The following is a 25,076-nucleotide window of genomic DNA, read 5'->3' as shown; positions in this document are numbered from 1 at the left end:
GAAGAGGGTATATCATACTGAGCAGCAAGTCTTGTGCAAGGTATTTTAGGATATGCCTTGGCTTTCAGTGTCACTGTATTTTTAAAATCTGCTTGCTCATATACTCTAGTGCTCATTCCACTAAGGGTATGTTTTTGTTTTGGTTTGTTTTTTTGCAGCATTTTTGTACTTTTCTGTTGATCTCTTAAGAATCTAAATTATTAAGTTTCCAACTATGAACATGTGTTTGAACTTTATTGGAACTTTCTTGCCAGTGATTGCTCATGCATCAGTGAGACAGTGTGTATGGCACTGACCCGCCTGGCAAAATCTTATGGAGAAGTAGGAGCTCTCAAACTTGCAAATACCCACACTTCAAATACTCACTTCTTATCCGAAGCAGTTGCAAAGTATTTTCTTTCTATTGATGTGTAACCACTATGTATGGTTTGCTTATAAAGCTTTAAATATTGAGAGTAGCACCTTGCCTTGACATGAGCAGCGAAAATTTTTTTGAAAGGACAACAGAAAATTCATTGTTGATACTCTTTTAATCTTCAATTATATTGATATTAGAAACCATAGGGTGGTATGACCAAGCAGCATGATAGCGTTAAACCTTTTTCATGTAGTGTCAGGTAAGTTGCAGGAGCCTTTTCATCCTCTCCTGGACTGTGCAGTTCTCAACCAGTCTGGCTGTGCTTGGCAGAAGGATGGAGAAACGGGACTCATCGTGCAGCATCACTTGGGACAGCAGTAGTGGGGGAAGGCCGTGCTGGGATGATAGATGCTCTACTCTTCAGCAGGTCTAGATTGCCACACTTTCTTTCCAGCAGCCTTCTGCCTTGCTCATCTTCACCCTAGGACTTGCATGCTTTGTCTGATGCCATAGGTGCTTCGGCAGTATTGAAGACAGGTCCCCTTCTGTCTCCCGTGCCTTTGCCTCACAGCTGTGAAACTGTGCCACTCGCAGTGCACTCCGGCTTTGCTGCAGGAGAAGGAGGTGGATAGGCCTTGGAAGAGAGAACACCAAATAGCACTTGAGATTAATAGAATTGGTGTTTGGGTGGCACGATGCTTGTTGATTTTCTTGTTTAATACTGTGAAGCTTTCACATTGTGGTGCTGCAGCTTTGAGGGTGGTACCTAAAGTGCCTCTAATGGGAATGTGGTTGGGGGAGACTTTCAGCAAAGGTGTTATATTGTCCTTCATCCCAGGTTGCTTTCCAAGCCCTGCATGGAAGAGGTTAGCCACTTGAACACAGRTTAAATGTCTATTTGCTCCACCTGTAATCTCTAAGTGCCTAGGTTGCACTGCATCAGGCAGCCTTGATTTTCTAGATGATTTCTTAGAACCAAATTTGGTAGAGTAGGTTTTTGTTAGTCAGCTTTTTTCCTAAAGCGATAACATTTAAATAACATGATTTTACACATTCTTATCTAACAATTTCTTTCTTGTTACATAAACCATAATTTAAATCGTATTTTTTCCAGTCTCTGTAATTGACTCTTGTACAAATATTTGTTTTAAAGCCTGCCTGGAAAACTGCATACTCCAGTCAAAGTTGTTTATCATGTGGTATAAGATTCTCATTTTCTGGAAAGAAAATGCTGAGTCTGGTTAATATGAACAGCATGATTCATACTACTTCACATAATTTTGCGTGCTAGGTATTTTGTTTGCTTGGTGTCTGATAGTTGCTAGAGGCAGAAAAATGTTAACTTTTTTCTTCTCTTTGTTAAAGCGATGCTGCGATTTTTCAAGCAAACTGTTGTTGACCAGAGTACGTGCAGCTGTCAGTGTGATAACCTTGCAGAGACGTTCTTCCAAGAGTGTCAATCTCATTCAAATAACACTTTTTTTAATGAACGATTAGCTTATTTTGTCTCTTCTTGTGAAATGAATTCAGGAATTTGTGGTAGTTAAGATAAAAGCAGTCAAAGCAAAGGAAGGCCCGTGGTGGAATTGCAGTAGTACATAGCTATTCATCACTGAAATGGAATGTGCAAGAAAGGCAACTACTCTTTCTTATTTTTATAACAACTGAATGATGTACACGTTGTTTGGAAAGAGGAATTCCGTAGGTAAGATGGCATTTGCTTTCAAATGTTTTATGTTTTTTTAATAGATAGGCACCATGGCTAATTAATATTTACTTTTGGATAAGAATCTGAATGGCATTGTGAGATGTTTCTTAGTTGCAAGTTTGTCATAGCTGGTGCAGGAATACGCAGTTGGTATTTTCTGTTAGGTACATGCGTACGTGATGAGACTCTGATGCCTAACGTCGTTTGGCAGAGTTTTCTATTCACAAATCTAAGAAAAAGTTAGTGTTGATTGATAAACTTCTGAGCGCTAGTGAAGAACTTCCACACTGCGCGTTATGATACAAGCACTTCAATTTGGCACAAGCAGTAAGTAGAGCGCTAGGTACTGTTTCTGGAACTGCCAAATGACTCGTGCCTTTTGACCTCGAATAGCAGCGCCAGCGAGCAGCTACTCGGCAGGCACATGTTACTTGGCACACGGTACCCGCAGGCAAATAACGCTCATGGGCCAGAAAGGAAGAGTCTGCTCTGCAATTTGGATGGATCTACGGCTTGGGTTTGGTATCTGAACAGAATYTGCATGAAATGAAAGTGAAATGAAAGTTTAAGGGATGAGTGGCTGGCGTTGAATTATTTGACTAAGATTTAAGTTTGGTGTGTGGGGTTTTTTTTTTAATTTAGGGTTTTTTTTCATTTTCTTGTGGTTTTGTTGGTTTTTATTTTACTGTTTAGTATATTCATCACCTCAGATGATACTGGCTTATGTGTTAGTTATCAGGAAGAAGAAGAAATATCTAAAATAATCTGTCAGCTTTTCTCTTCAGTAGTGGAAGTGAAGTTGCACTGAACCTTTGCTTTTTTAATTCTAAAACACCAAGGGGATATTTTAGAACAATACAAAAATTCGTAGTTCTTTCTTGCTGATTCTTACATAACCCATGGGTTATGTAAGAGGTGGGGTTAGGTAAGTAAGTTGTCTATTACAGTGGTGTTATTTCCATGTGTTAAGTACAGACATAATAGAAGCCTACTCTTAATTATGCAGTTTAATTTTTGTAATTTTACTGTGATACTGACAGATTTTTTTAATTACTTGTGTAAGCACAGCTGATGCAAATATCTAGCAGATTTTAAAAATAATCTAATTTGAAATGTTTTTCTTTTATAGGAAAAGCCTCAGATAGAGGTCCATTTCCATTATATGGTAGAGATACGGGGTTACCAGGCTGTCAAGTAAGTATAGCGATAATTGAAAGCAAATGGAATAATCTGAACTAAAATTCAGTTTAAATTACTTGAACATGTCAAGCTACTGCACACCATGAACAAGAATGTAGAATGCAGAATGAATTTTCTGGGTTCTGAGTTGTCAAATTACCTTGCACTTGAGATTTTACATATATGTGTGTGTGTGTGTGTATGGCGATATATATCTATATATATGTATGTGTGTATATATATATATATATAAAGGGAGATATGTGTGTGTGTACAGACACACACACACACCCCTCCCCTTAGAGGAGATTCTCTTGCTATGTGCAAGTGGAACTGATTCTGTAGTTTATGAGAATAAAGTCCTATGTTTTTCATAAAAATGGTGATTGAGCATTTTCAACAATATGCTAAAGGAGTTATTCTCTCCGAGTCCGTCAACAGAGTTCCAGACCAGTACTGACTGCACGTCAGGATTAGACCATGATACCTAGATTATTCATATATGTTAAAAATTCTCAGCATTTTACATACAACTTGACTTAACCTCGCTAGCAGAAATCTAGATTAAGGTTTGTACCCAGAACCCTGTCTTTGGATCATATGGCTCTTGTTCCCTTTTGGTACTTCTCTGCCAGTGCAGACTACGACCTTTCTATCCTCGTGTTCTCCAGTCTTGGACAAAAGTTTTTGAAAGAGAAAAATTGTTTTTAACAACTGTTGCTCTCTAGATTCCTAATATCATAGCCTCAGAACATGGCATTGTTGTGGCACTGCTAGGAGAGAGATGTCGGAGACAATTCACCTCAAAGCGATGAATATCCACTGTGTCTGGTCACGGTCAAGAGTCAGTAATGTACTCCTTGCATTTGTTCTATTTATTGTGCTCCTTGCTGAAGCAAGGAATTTTTTGTAAGTTGATAATCAACTATTTATCGGTTGTTTAGCAAATGAGAGATGACAGTTAGTGTAAGAAAGATAAGTTTGCATATCAAAGAAACTGGAACGGTCTATCTTTATCCAGAAATTAGTCTGGCTGCTCTTAGTTAAAATTAGTCCCCAGAAGACTATGAAGGGGATGTTTGTTGTAAGACTTAACATGTTCCACCAAGATACAGAGCAGTCTGAAGATTTCTGGAAACGTTTCCAAAGATATTCTGCAATGGAAACTTCCAACAGGAAGGTCTGTTTTATGGTGGGCTCTCTGACAGACTTCCCGATAGGCTCTCTTTTTGGATACAACCAGAAATATAAGGTACAAAGGCTACCRCCTTGCCAAGAGGGACAACAGATTAGCTGGACAAGGAGAAGAGACTGTTCTGATGTACCCTTAGAGTGTAGGTAGGTTGTTCAGAATAGCAGTGGTGGTCTTTTCATTGGTGGTGGTTTATTTGTTCACCTGTCTCTCTGTATTTATGTTGACTGGTTTGGGATGCTATGAATTAAATACTCTTATTTCATTTTAGCTTCAAATTGCGTTACTATTATTTATGGTTACTGAATAACAAGACTTTTTTAAAAAAAAAAAAAAAAACTAAGAATAATAAAACCTACTAATCTAGTGCTTCAAATACTTTTTTGTATCCAAAGAGTAGTAGAAAGGGTCCTCATTTCAGTTGCATGGTCCACTGGAGAGCTGACAAGAGGAAGCTCAGGAAAGTATACTACTACTCTACTGACTGTTTGCAAGTAGAGGACTCACTGTRACACAGTGAGATACTACTGGATTTCATGCTTGAATCATGAGGCTCACAAGGAACTTGGCAGTACCTCTCCAGTGTCTTGGAGAGTGCATCCAGGAATTGGTGGTCAGAATGACTAGTGTGAAAACCTCAGCCTTGTCTTTTTTTTTAAATTCACCTGATTAAATTCTGTGCATCAGTAGACTGTATGAAGTACATCTTGGACAAGTCTACCAGGTTCATTTTCTGAGACTGCCAAGAAAAAGGGAAGATCAATATGATGTATTTTAGGCTCTGCTGTTGCCATGATTTTAATTGATTTGGACACTGTAGGCAATAAAATTATGCAGATGTTGTTTTCTTCCTTAATTATTTTGACATAATGAAGGATTGCTATCAGTTCTGCTTTGACAACTTAGATCCCAGTCATTTTCCAGCCCTTCTTGAAGAGACAAGATGATGATTGTGGTCTTGGACCAAGACACTAGCAATATCACTTGCTGTTTCTTAGTTTCTTTAGTGATATCTTTGCCTAAATTCCCTTTAATTCAGTGGGRCGAGTCCCTTATATGGAACAAGTGACAATAATAGCCATCCTTCGTCTGCTGAATTTGCTGGCTTAAATCTAACCCCCGACATGTGGGAAAAGCTAAAACTGTGTGTCCTGAATCACTGAGAGTGGTATTGAAGAAAAAATTCCTTGGCCTTAAAGAGAGGAAAAACAGTGCCCATCCACCATAAATCAAAAGTCTGTCAAAATTCTGCTCTAAGAGCAGAATGTCCTGGAGGGGCAKGGCTTACATACTATCTGGTAGGGATTAGCAGCGCTTCCGATTCCTGTTTTTCCTTTTTAATGTGATGCTTTCTGACTTTTCTCCTTTCATCCCAGGCAGCCACTCTTCCCTGAGTAAGGAATGGCTGTCCAATATGCCATTTACTTTTTTCTTGCTAATAGAAATGGAATCCTTCTCATATGAGATATAATAGATGGCTTTTTTTTTAATCCCCCCCCCCCAAATACTAATAATTGCTCAATATAGTTCATTAAGTACCCTGCTTTAAGGAAAAAATGTCTTCAGAGTTTTACTATTTATAATTAGATTATCCAGTGCAATCCTGCATTATTTCTTGGTTTTTAATGTTATACTTTTAAAGTAAGCTGAGAATTTTTTTTGCCTCTAAATGCTCATTTTAGAGTGAAGATTTCTTGGAGACTTTACCACTTCTGTGCAACACAGGTGTGACACACAAAGATGTATTTGTGACTGAATGGGTGACCTTTCAGTAATGTGCTCACAGAAAGCAATATACCTCTTTAAACTGAAATTATGAACTTCGTGTTATTGCCAGTCTAAACAGTAAAACATTGTATTAATGTTACTAGTGTTACTTAAATAACTCGGTATGTACAGTGTTTAAATACACTAGCTYAAACTTGACATTAGTTTGGAAGCAAGCTAATTTTCTCATTAACTTAATGTTCTGCCTTGCAGAACAGGTTTATGTTAACTTTATGTAAAATTCTGGCTTTTTGTGGTAATGAGTGTGTAATTCCTGTTGTTTAGCTTCTCATTGTGGAAGATGCTTTTATATATCCTAATTGTCTGCATCAAGCGCTGTTTTAATCATTACATGTGGCTATTTCAAAGTAAATATCTTACATGTATTTGTTTCTATTAATAGTGCTTTTTAGTCCTTTGATGCTTTCCTTAATATTTCATCTTCCAGTTTCCATATACTCAAAATGTTTAAGAAAGGGAAAAAAATGTTATCATACATTATCTTTTTGTTTTTATATTTAGGAAAATATAGAACAGACTAAAATATCAATCAATTCTGTAATAAGTTGCAGTTCATACTTTTATCTTATCAATTAAGTATATGATGATGTTTCAACTCATTTAATTGGAGGTAGRAAATGATGAGAGGGGTTTTGTTTGTTTCTAATATGTATCATAAATCTCTGCCAGTGCCTTAAATACAGCTCTCACTGAAGCTTGCAATGCTGAAATAGCAAGAAAGGTCAAAAGGGATCTTGAGACATCATTTTGTCAATCTGAATGAAGAAACATTGCATTGCTGCTGGTAGGCGCTCGTCCGGTCAGCTCTTAGAAACCTCTAGAGATGGAGGAAACTCTATCGTGATGATAGGTTCCCCCCCCGCCCCACATCTCCAATTGCTCAAATAATAATTTGTCTTGGAAAGTCTTTTTGATGCCTTATCTAAGTATTGCTGTAACCTAAGCATCTAACTCTTTGTCTTACAACAGTGGGCGCAGAGAAGAACTATTCTCTATTAAGTCAGCAGAGTCTGCAAATCCAGTAGATGATGAAAATGATAATAGAGCCTTTAGAAAAGATAGGACTGTAACATAAACTGGTTTAACTGTAAACTGATTTAACTTTTGCATTGGTATTTATTGTGGAAGAGCTTAGGGTTCCCATTGYAGAATTATTTATTTTATTTATAATAGGAGATACATTAGAGGAGCTATGTGAGATACTGGTGTATTGATAGAAAGGCTTATGCTTTGCTGTRGGTTTTTATCCAGCAGGTTCACACTCCAGTTGAATTCTGGTGTTTTAAACTAGGTGCAGTACCTCACCTAAGACCTCATCGCTACCAGATAAACAAAAAAGAAATTTCTTCTGACTTTCTGATAATACGGTTAATTTTTACTGTACGATTTTCGCCTTTTTCATAGCAAACATAATCTTTTTGGTGTGTTTAATTGATGGTGCTCTAAAATTTCCCAATTAGTTTTCTGCAGTAATACTGCTCAGCCTGTCATTGCTTAGCCTGTATTTTTTRTTTTATAGGTTCCATGCATAGGTAAGAATGTATTTACATCCTACCACATTGCTTCTACCTCTTCTAAATTTGTCAGCCCAATTGAATTCCAGTCTTGCACTGCGTTTATAGACCTTTCAGGATTGTTTACTCTGAATTTAGAAGATGTGGTCTTCATTTTTCATCCAAGTCACTAATTAAGACRTGGAATGATACCCAAGACAGATTCCTGTGAAATCTCACTTAATATGTTCACCTAATGTGATCCTCAACTCCTAATTACTGCTTTTGAACCAGCTATGCTCTCTTGAGCAGTAGTTTCAGTTGTCCATGTTCCCTTAGCTCACCTGTGAAATGTGGAAATAGTAAAAGCCTTATTAAAATACCTCTTATGCTGTCTAAAAAGGAAATGGGATTGGATTTGCATAGTTTATTCTAGCTGAATCCATGTCACTTCTTTGTTATCCTCTGACATGCGCAGTCTGCTCGCTCCAGTGTTCTCCCAAGGCAGGAAGTTTAAATTGCTGAGGAACTGCAAGCCCCTGCTTTTGTTTTTGTTCCTTCCTTAAAAAAAAAAAAAAAAAAAAAAAAGTTTTCCAGCCTCTACCTTCTTTCTGAACCACAAGTTTTTAAAATCGACCACTAATGTTTCTAAAATTGAAAGAGCCAGTTTTCTGAGTATGTCTTTAGGTTCAGACGAACTGAAAATATCTAACTTGTCCAAATATTCTCTAACCTACTTTCTTCTCACTGGAGTTCTTTCTATCTGTCACTAGTGTAAACTGTATTAATACATCTGATGTGGAAATATGATGAGTCTTTTCACCCGTTAGTGAAAATGATCTCAGCAGTAGTTTGGATGGAATATTAGGAACCTAAATACTTTGTATTTATGCAGTAGAAACTTAAGCTCAGTTGATTTTCAATGTGGCTTAGAAATCTAAGTGACTCAAATACATCTGGAAATTTTAGTGTGGATTTAAATGTGAAGATTATCTTCATAGAACTTCTACCGCCAAAGAAATGCGACTCAGATGTAACACTGGGTCACAAGAATGTAAATACAACTGTAACTTGTAAATATTTTACCAAACAGGAGGTACGTACTTTCGAGGTTTATTTTCATCAAGGGTTTGAAGGGGACCAAAAGGGAGCTTGCTAGCGCAGAGCATTTTCCTTTAGGCCTGTTYATGCAAATAGCACTGCTGAATAAGGTACTTGCATTTGTCTTTGTTTTTATGTGGTTTAGGGTGAATATTGGTAAATAGTGTCTGTGTGCTATGTTAAAACCTGTGCTGGTCTAGTGCTTTGCAACTAAGCTCTGAATCCTCTTCCGTGTGCGTGTTTCAGAATGGCGCGTAGAGTACATACACCCTGAAAGCACACGTAAAATCGCATCGAGGCTTATACAGAAATGGTTTAGATGGAGGTCAAAAACTTTTAACTACTCAAAGAACTGATAGCTTTTTAGAAGGAATGTAAAAACTATTTTGCTCTCAGAATGGAATGTGATGCTATATGACTTGACAGAAAGTCTGCTGTTATGTCTTTGAATTGGAGGGGTTTATTTGTGATTTTGTGTGAACCCCAGCATTCACGTTGGCTGTGTATTTGCAGATTTGGGAAGGGCATTTTTTTGCATATCTTAAACTGTATATAGATTAAATTTTCAGAAAGCTTCTTGTAATAAAGTAGTTCTTTATCTAAAATAATATTGAAARTGGTAGCTTATGTAAATGAGATGAGATTAGACTGTAGAGAGTGAATGGGTAACTATTTTCAGTATCATGAAAAACGTATCCAGCTGTCATTGCGTGTTCCTTTGACAGGTCTGATAGCTAAGAAAGCTGTGAATCTGTGTTATTTTTAAATTAAGTTGGGCTAGCTGCGAGACACCTGACATTTGTAGCTGTTACTTGAATACCTCTTTTAATTGTTTGTGTGCATCTTCACAAAGGCAAACGTGATGCTAGGGAGGCTGCTGCCCTGTTGTGCCCAGTCTGGTTGATGGAGCGGGGGGGCTCTTCTGCGTGGCCGTGGGGAGGCACTCCCCCAGCAGTCGTGGCGGGGTGAAGGAGCTTGGCTTCCCTGCACTGAGGATGATGGGAGAGTTGCAAATAATTCACTAGTTTTCTGTTTCAGTCCTAAGTGATCATGCAGGAGAAATGGACATTATGGATTTTTTTTGACATGTGAAAATAACACATTCACCCTCTTTTGATAATGAGTAATAATTTTAAGTCTGTATAGTACCCAACATGTGAGAAGGGAGATGAAATCGGGTGCTAAGTATAACGGATGTTAGGCAGTAACTAAAGAGGCAGCATGTGCCAATACTGTTGTTTAAAGTACAGCCTTTTAATAGAAAGACTTAATTTTCTGTATTTCTTTAACTTCGTAATCTGTATGGTCCTGTATGATGACAGGGCAATTTTCATGTTATACAAATCATTTGGCAAAAAGCTTAATTGATGATAGCCATTTAAATCTGAAGCACATGAATGCTGGAAGGAGTTATGGATTGTGTATGACTAAATACTATTTACTTGTTATATGTAAAATTATAATACTAAATGAAATATATACCACAAAATGTATAGTATATGAAATGTGTACATATACTTCTATATTTATATTTCATGCAGTATGACATACAGAAATATGGTACAATATAAAGTATACAGGAATATATCTTACTGTTTATACTATATATATGTATGTTTTATTCAGTAGCGACATGGATTTTTAACTCATTTCTGGCTACTATTATTACKCAAGTTGTATGCCTATTGGTAATAAATATGGCTCTTTAGGAACTTTGTATTTTGGATCAATGAAAAAAATACGATCCATCAACATTTCCGGTAATATTGCTGTACCAATTTCCCTTCAATAGCAATCAGCTATGCTATTGCCGTGAAGCTAATGCAAGGTGACTCATTTAGCAGCATATTATTGCATCATTGGAACATGATGTAAGGCACATCAGATATTAAATTAGCCTGAATTTTGTAGTATGACAGTGACACTTTATGCATGTTAGCAGTATAGTTGGTGTTTCTTATGGGAATTTACTTCAAATAAATACATTTAAGGCGTAAGTTCTTAGTTCTTCAGAATATCCCATTTTTTTGTTTACCAGGAACAAAATAATATATGTTTCAATAGAATATTAAACAGATGGAATGGTGCTCATGCTTTTTCAGAGCATGTTTTGTTTCATAAATTACCCATTAAATTACTTGAGTAAGTACTACTCATAAATTACTTAGGTAGTACCTTGCAGGAGAATGTAGCTGATTTCTCGCTGCTTGTTAAGCTTAAACAAGCTGATCCATCCTCCACTTTTGCTATGATTTAACATGGAAATGTCCCCCTCTGATGGGCAGCAGTCAAAGAAAGCTAGTCTTGTAAATGTCTGACTCACATGGGCTAAAAGATGTTGCAGAACTTAATATAGTATTGGCACTGAGCAACTGAAATTCATACTGTTGATCTGGGGGTGATGGTGAAAATTCRCGATCTTTCTGTGTTTGATTTATAACAATTTTTTTAGGATTTATATTGGGATTTTAAAGGTTTTGAATCTTGTTATCTGAAACATTCTTTTTGTCTAGTTAATGGGAAGCAGTTCCATTCAGTAATGTTGTACATTGGAAAATAAGTCCCATGTTATAAACTTTCCAGCACTGTTATTCACTGCCTACTTAATCGGTGGGAAATTTAGGTTGTCCAGGAAGAATACAAAAGTGCTCTCACCGTCAGCATAGGCAAAAAAAATGGCAACTTCTTATGTTGCTGGTGAAGAGATAAGGAATATGCAGTCAAGAGAGAAAGTGGGTATCAGTAATAGGTTAACAAAAAAACCAAAAAAACAAACTTAGCATAAAGAAACAACAAGAACAAAAACCTTGAACAAGCTCAGGCAATATATCAATAGCTAATATTTTTTTAAATTGTCTGGAAATCCTGATAGATTATTTGGAAAATTGGGAATTATTCAACTTGATATTAACATTTGTATAATGGAGAATGAATAACAAACTCAAAAGCATTTTTGATGTGTTCGTAAACTATGTAATGACATATATAGTATGATGCAGCAGATTTATTTATTTTTAGTAAAGTGTCAGATGGCATTTAACAACTGGAAGAATAAACATTAACAGAAACATGAATATTGGGAGGTAAGAGCATGTGTAAAATGTATGTGTGAAGCAAGAAGAGATTTACTGGGGGAAAATGGAAAAATGAAAAATGTGTATGAAAAATGTAATCTGGAAGACACATTTAATAAGAACAAGAACCATGGGAAGYATCAGGAGTGAAAGAAACATGAATGATTGTGAACGGCAGAAGAAAATTGTGTTTCTTAGTGGTGCCTGGCAGCAGAGGCGTTATTTAAAATGTATGAATCAAAAGAAGAAAAAAGGTAGTGGYAGCACATCTCATTTTCAAATGTGGTTAGAGGCAATTTTATTCTTTAAATGTGTATGAAAGCTTCCAGACAMGTCTTTCCTAGTATGCAAGCATAGCGCTCCAAAAGCAATGTGGCAGCGTTTCCTCGTAGTTGCTCACAGAAAGCTTTGCTGAGTTTTTAGCAATTTGTTATACTAATACCAGGGGCATTCAGCAGATCACTAACACATAGCACAGAGCACCATTCCCGTGGCACTGCGTGGCGAAGGACAGCGAGCACTAGGTGTCTTGCTGGAAGATGGAACAAGTAAAGGATGACTGTGTCCAACAAATATAAAGGGAGATGTTTCTTCTTAGTCCCTTTTGTTAGCGACTTGATATATGATCTGCGGTTTGTATGTGCAAGCCCTCAATCTCTCTCTCTGTCTCTCTCTAACACTTATATATATATATATATGTATATATATATTCACAGAGAATTTAGTAGTTTTCTTTCTGCATGAATTGAGTCTTTCTTTCTTTCTTTTTTTTTTTTTTATTGCTTGTCTCCAAGATTTCTGTCCCTGCTCAACTTCCTTGAGAAGAAATGATTAGGGTTATTTTATGTTGAGGATGTACCATCTGTTCATATGGTATTATAGTATTATTAAAAAGAAACAAAGGGAACACACAACAAAACTAATGAAAGGAGGTAAATTAAAAGAATAGAAAAGTGTAACAAGCTTGTCTCAGGAATKATTGAGAGTAGGTGTATTTAGACTACACTTGTGTGCGAGACCAGTAGACAGTAGAGGAGGAAATACTGTTTAAAGTGGCAAAAGGAATGCTAGAATGTGGCTAGTTCTCTCTGAAGTAGGTTGGACTAAACGTGATAGTGAGCCTCAGATCCCCTCAGCTTTTTGGGTTTTTTACCTCAACTTTTGAAATGGCTATTATAGAATGAGTTACTATCTGGCTTTATTAACTTTTAAAAATCAAAATCTAGAATACATCAAAGTACATGTGTGTAATAAGAAAAATTATGTACACTTTAAACTTAYGCTAATTAAAGAAAGCATATATGCTATAGAGGTTATTCTGTAGTTTTACTTTTTTTTTTAATTACAGCTGTGAACACATGATTTTTAATCTGTAATGTATATATTCAATAGCAACAAGGAAGCTCTTTCTACTTAAYTGTTGACAGTGTATTTGAAGCTGCTTTAGTTGGATCTTTGCAAAAAGGAAGGAAAATACTTCATATTCTAGACCCTTCAKATATGTTACTTTTGTACCTTCCTCACATAGTTTTAGGAACAGTATAGACACCGTAATGTCTGTTTAAATCCAAATAATACTGAGGTATGAAAGTGTATAAATCTTAGGATGTCCTAACGTGGGAGGTTTTTTAATACTACTGTAACTTTAAAGTTGACAAACTAACTTTATTTTGTAAATTTCCTCTTGTTAGTATTCTCTTCTCTGACACCTTTGCTGTCAGGTGTCTCCCCCGAGCAGATTTTTGCAGCTGAGCTGTCAGTCTGAGAAGCAGGGCTCCCAGGGGAAGGGGTGACAGGCTGTTAACCGAGGCAGTGACTCTGGCTCCTGCCAGCTGATGCTGCCTTAGAAGGAAGGGGTGAGGAAAGGCAGATGGATATTAAGGGCAGTTGAGATGTCCAAACTTGAGTTTTATTTTGCTTTACCTATCAAATAAAATTAAGAGATACTAACTTTCTCTTGATTGTGACTTATTACAACTGAATTACTTTCTGTGCTATTGGGAAAATCTCTCTCACCTTTCAGCAGAGAGGGATTCTGCTTGTAGACAGAACCTTTTTAGAAAGTAAAACTGTATGGTGCTCAGGCAAGATTTCTTTTTCCAGAGCTAGAGGTGACCACCTGAAGTTAATCAGGGAAGACATCCCTGAATGCAGTGGGTAGCAGGTGTTAAGACTTAGCTGTAGTTGGAAGAGGGATGCTATTAATAAAGAGGAGCAGTTCTGGGAGGAATCCTTGTGACTGCTTAAAGAAGCAGGCAAACTGTTACTTGTCTTTGCCCTTCTCTTTCCCACACTAAGACTGGCAAGTTTTCTTACCTCTTTTTAATTTCTGATTATGTRTTTGATTGCATCTAAGGTAATGAGTATTCTGTGAATCAAATGTATAACTTTTTATGTGTTCCTCTATATGGTAGTAAAGAGCCTATCAAACCATGGAGTGCAGATGCTCCCCCTCCCCCACCCCCCCAATAATATTTGTCTTTAACCAATATTACCATCTTAGAGCTGGGCACTTTTCAGTTTCAGATTCATGAGACTATGGGAGGATGAAGAAAAGATGAGCTCATCTCCCAGCCATACCTGAGTTGTCGGTTTTAGTGATCTGGATTGACATTTGTTTTTTCTTGAAGTATTTAGCTCTTTTGTCTGTAGCTACTGTAACATGCCTTTACCTTTCTTTCTTCCTCCACAGCTTTGTGAAAAGTAGGTGAAATGCAGTCCCTTCCCAAAATTTGCATGGATTACATGCAACGAGCATGGATACTGCTCTTAAGATGAAAATGGGCCCTGCACGGAACTTGGGAGGGGGCAGATGAGAATTGAGTGAGCAACCTGCTACTTAGCATTTGCTCCCTGGGATGGGCTGGAGAGGTTGTAGTTTGAACAGATATTCTGTGGACGAATAAAAGCAAAAGACTTGTCAGTGCCCCTTCGAGATTTGCTAATTTTGATTCCTCTTCCCAGGAACTAAACCATTCAGCTTGTATTGGTTCCAGATGTGTTGCAGAGTGCTGTTCAGGATGATAGGGAGGGCTCCTTGTGCTAGTTTTCTAAAGACCAGGTGGAAAAGGATAACATTTTTTGTGGTGGTGTTTTAGCTTAAGATAAATATTTATTTTAGGGGCTTGTCTATCTGTTTGTTAGCATCTTAGTATTGGCCTTAGCTTTCACCTGATCTTTAATGCTGTCTAACCTAGCAATCTGGTAGAACAAAACCTGGTCTGTTGTTCTGTCATTATGTGTTTTCATAACCAATGGTTTATATAGAGATAAAAAAGCACTGCTATACAGATGCAGGTGACAATTATGATTCAAGCTGTTGTCGGGATTTTGAAGTGCCAGCAGTGAACAGCAATGTGTACAACACAGTTCATCCATCCTTCATAAATTAAAACATACAGATTTTGCATATTAAGCCCTAAGATTTAGCTGGTCCTTTTTTGCCATACTAATGACAGTTTTTTCTAACCTCATTGTTTTGCACTTTGATTTGCTGCTTGGAGGAGGTGAGATTTTTCTCTCRATTGTGTGGAGAGAAACAGCTTCCATACCATGTTGACCTAACATACTACAAATGGTCTCCCCCACCCCCCACTTTTTTTAATCATTGTGCTGAAGATGCAGAAGGAGGAACAGATGCAAAGATAACTTCAGTTTTATGATATCTTTTGCACTCTAACTTCTGTAAATGAGATTCAACATAAAATCTTTGCTATAATGTTGATTTTCATCCTCATATCATATAATTGTAGAGAAAAGCAGCAAGGCTGGTACCAAAAAAATTAAAAAAGTAGATGARTAATGCTTCAGCTGCTTCTCTTCTGACATTTTGCAGTTCTCCACAAACCTTCTGCTTTTGTATAATCACAGTAAGGAAGCTGTTCAAATTACTGTTTTTATAATGTAGCAGAAAGATTCAAAGGCAAAGGGAGGGGAGTCTGACCTGTAATCACAATGCTTAGTAATGCCTTCCTTGCATTCAGTGAGCAAGACAAAAATACCTTGCCTGGGGGATGAGCAAAGACAAGCTGAGCCAGCATATCCTCGGGGATTGGCCATCAGCATCAGCAGGGAGGGGGCTGCTTTTTTAGAAGAGAAAGACAGAATTTGTAATCTTGCCAAAATAGGGTATCAGTGCAGAGAAAGCACTATCACATCAGAGAAGGAAAGTATTCGTTCAAATAGTCATACTGCTTGGGTGCTTTCAAGTGATTTAAGTGCAGAAGAAATACCAAATATTTTCTTCCCTTCACATTTAATCTTCCTTATTCCCACTGCTTACAAAAATTGGTTTGGAATCTTGTAAAAACTTACTGTGATACTTCCTTCTCCGTCCCCTGTTGCTGTGCTTAGTCTGTGTGTGTGTGTGTGTGTGTGTGTATACACATACATACATACCTATATATACATACACGCACACATGCATATGTGCATGTATACATATGCATTGATAGAATTATCTGTAGCAGGTGATTCTACTTGTGTGTACACATTGAAGAAGAAGTTCATGATCAGGAAAAAGCTTTGCAATAAGAAAATATATTGATAACTTGATGTTTTTCAGTATTAATGTTAATTAGGAAGATATTAAAACTGTCTCTTACTTTGTTTATGATGTTGCATCAYTTCAGTATTTAGTACCCTAGGTAGCTGTTTTTTTACTCCAGTGAGCTAGATTAGCCTGATTACACTGGCAGGATGCAGTTGATGGATGACTGTCATTATCTTCTCAAACCTGCATGATACTTTAGGTATAGGAGATGATAATTAAATTTTCAAGAGATTACATTGAGATTATAAGATCTGAGTACTTTTTTTTTTTTCTTTTTAAATGAGGAATATGTTTGCAATTATCAGCATGTTGTTAGGGGATCCTCTCCTGAGATGTTTTATTAGCAACCCTTRCTTTTCTTTAAATTGATCAAGAAAAAAATGTTCAAGTTATCGTGTAATACTTTAGGCATTGTTTTGTTTTGGGGGATTTCTTTGGTGGGAAGTATTAATTCTGATGTTCTTCCCTCTGAAACAGACAGAAAACATATCTGATCAAATCTATTGGTAATGGCTTGAGGATGTACAGGTTAGCACAATATATTTAATGAAACCTTGTTTGAGACAAAACACTAGAGAGGATTGTAATTAATGCCTCATTTTCTGCCAGTTGCTATTGATTACTCATTCAGGGTCCCTTTGTTCTCAAAATGGTGACACGGTATTTCACATTACTATTTGATATTCTCAGGATGAGATTCTTTAACAGCATGCTGATAATTGCAAATATATCTCTAGGATTTAAATTTAAGATGAATTTACACCATGTGCCAGTGTTTTTCAAAGTTCATTTTCTGTCTTGGAGTTTATAGTCACAGAGTTGCCAAACATTCAAGATTTGAGGAATATGAAATTCAACATTTTGCATCTTGGTTATTTTTCTTGACTTAAATTGAATGACACGCAACTCAGTTGAATGGCTTTTTTTGCAGCCAAAAACTCTGTGCAGTACAAGGATTTCATTTTGTTATTTGTCAATATTTTAATTTTGTGCCAGCTTTTCCTTTGGAGTCACAATAACACGTACAACTTCACTGGGGGACTGCACAAGTCTAGCAGACTTTTCGTTTTGCCACGTACTGTTAAATTAGTGCGTAAAATTGTGTTGTTTTATCCGTAAGACAAGACATTTGAAGTACTAAGACAGATTTTAATCTTCATCCAAATATCTCAATGAATAAAAGCAACAGTGCATTAAAAACTTTGCTCTGCCCAGGGGAGGATTTCGAGTTTATAGTGAGCTGAAGTGGGGAATGCTGCTCTGCGTGGTTCTGAGAAATTAAAAAATGCTGAGAGAAGCTTCTATTTCATGAAGTTTTTAAACTGTCTTGTTACTACTAGTCAAGAAACAAAAGGATTTGACTGAGATGAATGCTATTGAGTTATTTTACTTTTAATTACCAAAATAATTTATCTAAGTCTCCAATTGCTAGCTAAGCTCACTAGCTACCTTTTTCTCCATTTTTTCTCCATCCACTTTTCTTTTTTCTTTTCTTTTTTTTTTTTTTTTTTTTTTTTTAAAACTTTCTAGTTTGATTTCCTTAAATAGAGGCAGCCTAACTACTGAGAAGCAAAGTGTAAACTTTCTGAAGAGGAAACTAACTCCAAAAACTCAGAAACATGGGTAATATAAAGTCTATTTGGTTAGTTCATGAGGGAAAATTTTATTGAGATGCGAGTTCTCAGTACCTAAGTTGCAACTTTCATTTCACTTCCAAAGATGAACTCAAACAGGATTTACACCACCACAAATGCTGATTGCCTGAGAAGCACTAGGCCATCTGCCTATAGCAAATATACTTTTGAAGATGATAAAGCCTTATACACAGCAGTGTTTAGAAGTGCATTTATTAAAAACATTAGTGTATTGAAGGACAATTTGGTTTTTTTGCTAACTTACAACCTAAATCTTGGAGAGCTTCAGCAGATATCATATAAAGGCATATGTAGGCCTTTACCTGTCTACGGTACTTTTTTTCTTTAGTTTTTAATCAGAGTAAGAAAATCAAAGAGCAGTTTACCAACYGGTTAGCATTCTGCTGGCCAGCGGCCTCGAAGCTCACTGAAGGCAGAGCAAAGTTTTAACGTCAAATTGTGTCCCTGGGATTGTAAAGACTCATGCAGTTGGGCTGAATAAAAGAAAGCACAAACTTTCCTTACTTTTAGTCTCAAATTCTTTGAAAGAAGCGATTTTAAAACCATCTAAAAATATGTTGAGTAAGAAAGTTTGGGTCCTCCCCACGCCCCCAGCCCAGGTGTACTGTTTGGATCTGGGCAGGTGGCCGACGAGCTCGTCGGTGCCTGGGTGGGCAGCTGCGATGGAGGTGCATGTTTCCGCGACAGAGATGTGTACGTGCGTAAGTACAGACGTACGATCCCTCCCCTACACCTTGCCGTATTTGAGTAGGTGACTCCTGTGCGTCGCATTTTTCTGAGATTTTTTTTCCTTGCAGAGGCACCCTTTCAAAATATCTGTCCAGATTGTAGAAACCTTAGTTTTGAGGGGTCAGGTCATACCGTTTCCTCTTAGGCTGTCCAAACTGTTCCCTGGTTTGGCCGAAAGGGATTCGTTTTAGAAGTAAAGCAGCTAAGTTTACTACTTTTCTCCTTTCCAGCCTCTTTGGATCTAAGGTTGTTGTGTTCTTATGCGAGTGGAATAAAAGCGGTTTTAGGCTAGCTGTGGAACGCCGTTCCCATGGGGAAGTACTGCTTTAGATAACTTTGAAGCTGGGCTTACGTCTTACAAAATCCAAAGAGGCATGTTTCGAAGGGGGGTGCGCGTCTATCGGTGACAGGAGTGCGGGAGCGGGTGATGGTCAGGGAAGACCGGTCGCTGATTAGTCGCCCGTAATTGGGTCCGCGGCGCGCAGATGCGGTTCCCTGCACGAGCCCGGCTGCGCCGCGCCGCGAGCTGCAGACCAAGCCGGGCCACGGAGGCGCCGCCAGCCGCAGCGGGGCCTCGGGCGTCGGGCAAAGACGCGCCGTGCTGATAACATAAAGCTCTTTTGCTACTCATTGAATCCTCAGTGGTATTTTTGTATTCCTTTCTTTATCAGATGCCCTTAGGAAAAGATCAGTCCCAATCAATATTGCTTCTCAATTGGTTCAGACAGGCAGAAAAATCAATAAGATGAACTAATGACATCTATTTTTATTTTATTTTGGAAGACTGAAGAACAATTATAAAATTTTAAACAGACTTACTGTGTAAACCTTGTTTAATTGTGGCAACAACAGAAGGGTTTTGTTGAATTCCCTACCAAATGCTATTTAGACAAGTAGACTTTTTTAGAGTAGGTTGCACAGTTTGAGGTTTTTTGGTGTGTATTCTATTACTTTTCCACTGTGTTTCTAACTTTCAGGTCTGTGAATTGACTCTGCTAGTTATTCCGGTGCCTCATTGCTGGAGTCACTGACTTAGGTAGCTGCACCAGCTAACTTAAAAGGATGAGTATGTTTTTGCTTTAGTTTACTTGTGAAGAATTAATCTTCAATGCATCAACACTTAGTTCATGCTCTTGCAGCAGTCATATTGATTTGAAATAGGGTTTCGATGAAAATGTCAGGACCTGGAATACTTAGGAGGATGAAAGCAAGAATAGCAAATGTCATTAGGTGAAGGTTGGAGGTTAAGTTTGGAAAAGATACAGATATACGGCTTTGGGATGACTTGGTGGAAGTGTTTTGTCTCTTCCTCCTGCACCCCCACAAGTAGTGGGGCTGAGGATCTTTCTATCTCTTTTTGGATGTCTGTATGGATCCCTTTGCATTTCCAAAATCACTGCCAGTGCTCAGAAGGAGATGCTGTTGGGGAGRATCTTTAGTGTGACTGGGATGTCATTTCTAGTGCTATTTAGCAGCTGCTGTGAGTGAACAGGATGGACAGATTTGGAAGACCTCTGGCGGTCCCTTCCCACCTCTGCTCTTCTCCGCATGGTACCTTGCTTCTGCTCCTGGAAATGATAACCATCACAATGCTGCTTTCCCTTCCTCGAGGGCTGTGCAAAGAAATTTTCCTTCAATTCTGTGTATTCTTGGGCCAGAGGCCAAGTTTAACCTTTTGATTAATTCTTAGGATAAGTACAGAATTGGTTTCATTTATTGGTTTGGAAGAGCTGGTTTTCACTTGTAAAATACTGTACAGTTTTCTTGTACACTGTTCACCACCAAAACTAATAATAGTTCAAGTAGCATCTGTGCTAAATTCAGATTTATACTATGTAATGCCAGATAGTCTAATAATCATTGTGTTCTACAAAACACAGCATCTGCCCCGTGAGGAACGGCTGCGAGAGCTGGGCCTCTTCAGCCTGGGGAAGAGAAGGCTGAGGGGGGATCTGATCAATGTGTACAAGTACCTGAAGGGAGGGTGTCAAGGGGACAGGGACAAACTGTTCAGTTGTCCCGTGTGACAGGACAAGAGGCAATGGGCAGAAATTGAAGCACAGGAAGTTCCGCCTGAACGTGAGGGGGAATTTCTTCACTGTGAGAGTGACAGAGCACTGGACCAGGCTGCCCAGAGAGGTTGTGGAGTCTCGTTCTCTGTAGACAATCAAGGCCTGCCTGGATGCAACSCTGTCTAACATGCTCTAGGTGACCCTGCTGAGCAGGGAGGTTGGACTAGGTGATCTCTAGAGGTCCCTTCCAACCTTACCGATTCTGTGATTCTCAACTGTTTGTCAAAGGCAAAATGAGCAAATCTTAAAGCCTGATCTACAGGCAGATTTCCCATATATTTGCTGTTTACCTTGTTTAAAGATCACCTGACTCCTTATAAAGTTTTCTAATTTCAATGAGTGCTATATTAAAAATTCTGACAAAGAGTATTTCATCATAAAATGATATTTTGTATATAGTCTCTAATTTTATATATAAATTCTGGATCTCTTGCTAATCCCAGAGTATTGCAAGTTAAGAGGTTTTTAGGATCTTGCTGAGAGCTGTGTGATGAGATAAAGACTCATCTTTCGGAAGTCATCGCAGAAAAAAATTAAAATGATGTTGATAATTTCAAAATAGCAAATACACTAAAATATAAATCTTGAAAATGAAACAAGTCAAGGGTTCCTGATGGTGTATAGAGTAGAATATATAGAAACATGAAAAGAACCAGCTTGAATGATATAATTTAATCCAAAAAATGTGTACACATATTTACAAATGAGGGTATTTAGGCTTCAGAAGGAAAGGTGAAGAGGACCAGGAGCACTGGTGTCTGTGGATATYGCAGGAGGCTGCTCTGGTCTCAGGAAGCAACAGCATGTGTGGGCAGCTCGGGCTGTAAGTGCGCTTGCTTGATCACCTCCGCGAGCGCAGAGAACTTGTCACCGGTGCCTGCGGTTTCAGCGGAGGGGCAAGTCAGCCTGAGAACCAGGGGTCTGAAAGGAGACACCTCCTGCTTTTMGTTTTCGCTATGATACAGATGTTAATCCAGTCAGCAGTTTCATCATCTTGYGTGTCAATGATCAAGTAACGTCAGTGCAGCTTGAACACAAGCAAGCAGAGCTGTTGTCCTCCATGCAACAGCCGTGTGCTTTACCTCCAYGATGCTGACGGCTATTCTGGGCTTGTAAGTTGTAATAGGATGCCTGCCCCAGCTACTGACTTAGCACAAAGAAATGAAGACCARATCATTTGTCTCAGAAGGGTGGCTGGTTCCATGTTGACCTTAAAACACTGTCTGGTTTTGTGAATAGTATAAGCAAAGTGCCTTATGCTGTGTGTAARGCAGAGCGGACTATTGCCGTGGGAGCAAAGTTGAGTGAAGCATCCAGTGTAATGCTTGGTAGCACTGTGCTTTCTTTTGAAACAATTGTGTGGGTTTCATTTCCAAGTTTGTTTGTTTGGGGTTTTTTCCAGACTAAAATAAGGTTAAGCATGAAAAAAAAAAAGAATCTCATAAATTGCTAACATTCATTTAATTTTCRTAAAAAATCGAAATATTGAACCCAAACAATGCCTGTTTTAACTGTTTAATATATGCTTGTATCCACTGCATTGAAACTACATTGTTGGTTTGAAGATTTTAAAATGTCACATTTGTTGTGTTCTGTGCTTTAATCTCATATGTTGTCTCTTGTGTCTGTGTTTAAGAATGATTTTTTGGAACAATTATGCTATGTTTTTATGAATATAATTTAAGTCTTGCTTTTACAGTACATGCTAAAACCTAATATCACGCTATAAGCTCTTRGCAGTTTTTATCAATTCTATTTATTGTACAATGGACAAGGTGTTACATTGCAAACTGAACAAAGTATTTTGATTTTTGTTTATAGTTTGAGCATGAATTGATTCATTCAGACCTTTTAAACACAAATGGTTATGTTTTGGGGGCTCACAGTCAAACTTGCTCTATCTTTCTGAATTACACTATAGTGTATTTTCTGAATGTTAATTTTAACAAGTCAACAATGTTTTTTGATCTCCAAAACCTGAAAACCCAATAAATGGCTCTAACTGCCAAGAGCAGTGTATGTAAATAATAGTTTATGAACATTGGAATATTAACAGCTTAATTTTTTAGAGATTAAATGTACTTTACTCTCTATATTTTGCAGTCTAGTCTGCTTCGCTTAGATATGGGACTTGGAAGTCCAGGTCAGCTGTCATCCTCAGGAAAGCCTGGAACACCCTACTACCCGTTCTCTGGCACAAATCAGCGCCGAAGACCACTTCATGACTCACCAGCTCTTGGTCAGTACCGCAGTTTTTAAACTTTAATTCATGGTGTGTTTCCTCAAACTTTATTTTCCTTGACAGCTCATTTTATACAACTGAAGTTGATCTGCACTGAGCAATTCAAATTACAGCAAGCAGCTATGTAAGAGCTAAACTAGAACTACTAAGAGTTTTGTCTTAACACTCGTTTTGGGTTCAGCACTGATCAGTATTGCTTATAAAACAAGAAACTCCAATAAAACCCTTAATTGCAAAAGCAATAATGACAGATGGATAGGAGCTGATGACCAGCTGAGTGCCCTTAACCCATGCCATCATTAACTCCTGGAAATGCCTGACCTTGAGGTCATTAGCATTATTTAGCAGGGGAAAGACACAAAGGGGAAACAATTATCTTTTTATATGCTAAAAGTTACTTTGTTCAGGGTAATATTATAGTTCATTATAATTGGTTCAACATGCCTTTAAAGTTTGTAGCAATTGAAGACTAGTAGATTAACCTAAAATAAAATTACCTTGTAAAATATGCACACAGGAACTTGCTTAAAAGTTGTCACAATATCATAACAGTATTTGCATTTTATTCTGGATATGCTTAAAGATAAATGGAGTCTTTTCAGTTTCAGTCACTAGTAATATTTGATTCCTCTAAAGACTTTCTGTTGAGTTCAGGAATCAAAAATGAGCCAGCTGTTCAATTGTTTATGCTCTAACAGTATTCCAAATAATTGGACATCAAAGTTTTTAAAAAATTATTTTTCTAGTACCAGAAGAGAGACTGTAACTTGATATTCCAAGTTAAAAGCTACCATAATTCAGTATTACTATCTTACATCACTATGGTTGCTCTATTTTTTTTTATTTTTGAATGTTCCTCATTTGTATAGCACTTATATTCCATATTAAATTTTTCCTCGTTGGAACTGTATAACTGAAACCATAGATTATCGCAAAACCAAATTTCATCAAATGCAGATTGTTTCTTGAAATAACATCAGTGTTATCTAGAGATGTAAACTCCTAGTATATTAAAGTCCTGAATGCACTTGAAATTGTTTTTCAAATCTTTATTGATAGAAATTCCACTTCAGAATTATATATATGAGTGTGTGTGTGTGTAGTACACACGTATTATTTTATTATGTATTACATATATATGTGTATTTGCTTAAAAACATTGTTTTTGTATACCTTTTTTAACCTGTTGCCAAGACAACTGTCATTTAATAGTGAGGTTGTCTTTACAAATATTTTTGAAAGTATTCATGCTTCTTAGGATGCGAGAATTCACTGAAGTTCTTCGTATCTGTTTCAGAAGAGGAATAATCTAAGGAAAATTCAGTGAAATATTTTGCTTGGCAGTTGGAAGAATGTTTGGAGTTTAATAGAGAAGACTTGAGTTTTTTATGTTTGAGCCCCTTTGAAGCACTACTATAGTAGTAACTTGCCAAGTTTTTGAGTAGCAGAGTGCCTGTTACAACATTACTTTCAATGCTAGACAGGGAGAGTGATATTAGCAGGGACAGAAAGGCTGAAGAAATGTATGATGTAGGCATTAAGAGAGAATCTCAAACCAGATTGTCTGATTTCTACTAACTCAATACTTGGTTAAGGAACAGTTTCTTATGGAAAACTCTGCAGACTTTGGTATGTTTGCTTATTTTTAAATTTAAAAAATTAAGTCAAGTATGGTGTTTTCAGAGGAGTCGTGTTCCCCTATATTTTTTTGCTTGAAAGGGAATTTCAAGGGGGATAGCCTCTCTAAGCTGCTAACAGCACAGTGTTTCTCTTTCTATCATGACTGAATCTGGAGGTTTGTAACCCTAGATGCAAGCAGGTGGTAGGTACCGCATATACAGAAAGGGAGAAAAAAAGCGGCATTCTGATATCTCAAGTCTTGTTTCCAATGACTTGAGAAAATGTCTTTTTTTTTTTTTTTTTTTTTTTTTTT

The 25,076-nt window shown here is 37.4% G+C and overlaps 1 protein-coding gene across 6 annotated transcripts in view; it reads left to right on the top strand.

Moving 5' to 3' along the window:
- Positions 1-25,076, top strand: part of TCF12 (transcription factor 12) — a 180,098-nt gene that overhangs the window by 101,600 nt on the left and 53,422 nt on the right. For all 6 annotated transcript variants that reach the window (XM_085303359.1, XM_085303358.1, XM_085303357.1 and 3 more), the window contains exons 5-6: positions 3,196-3,260; positions 23,005-23,140. In XM_085303359.1, the coding sequence (XP_085159485.1) occupies positions 3,196-3,260; positions 23,005-23,140 (201 nt within the window). The remainder of the gene's footprint in view (positions 1-3,195; positions 3,261-23,004; positions 23,141-25,076) is intronic.

Source organism: Rhea americana, unplaced genomic scaffold (genome assembly GCF_003343005.1).
Source record: "Rhea americana isolate MKP2758 unplaced genomic scaffold, rheAme1 scaffold_2, whole genome shotgun sequence".
NCBI classification, from domain to species: Eukaryota; Metazoa; Chordata; class Aves; order Rheiformes; family Rheidae; genus Rhea; species Rhea americana.
Note: the sequence above shows the minus strand (reverse complement) of the source record. Positions and strands in the feature narration are given on the sequence as shown.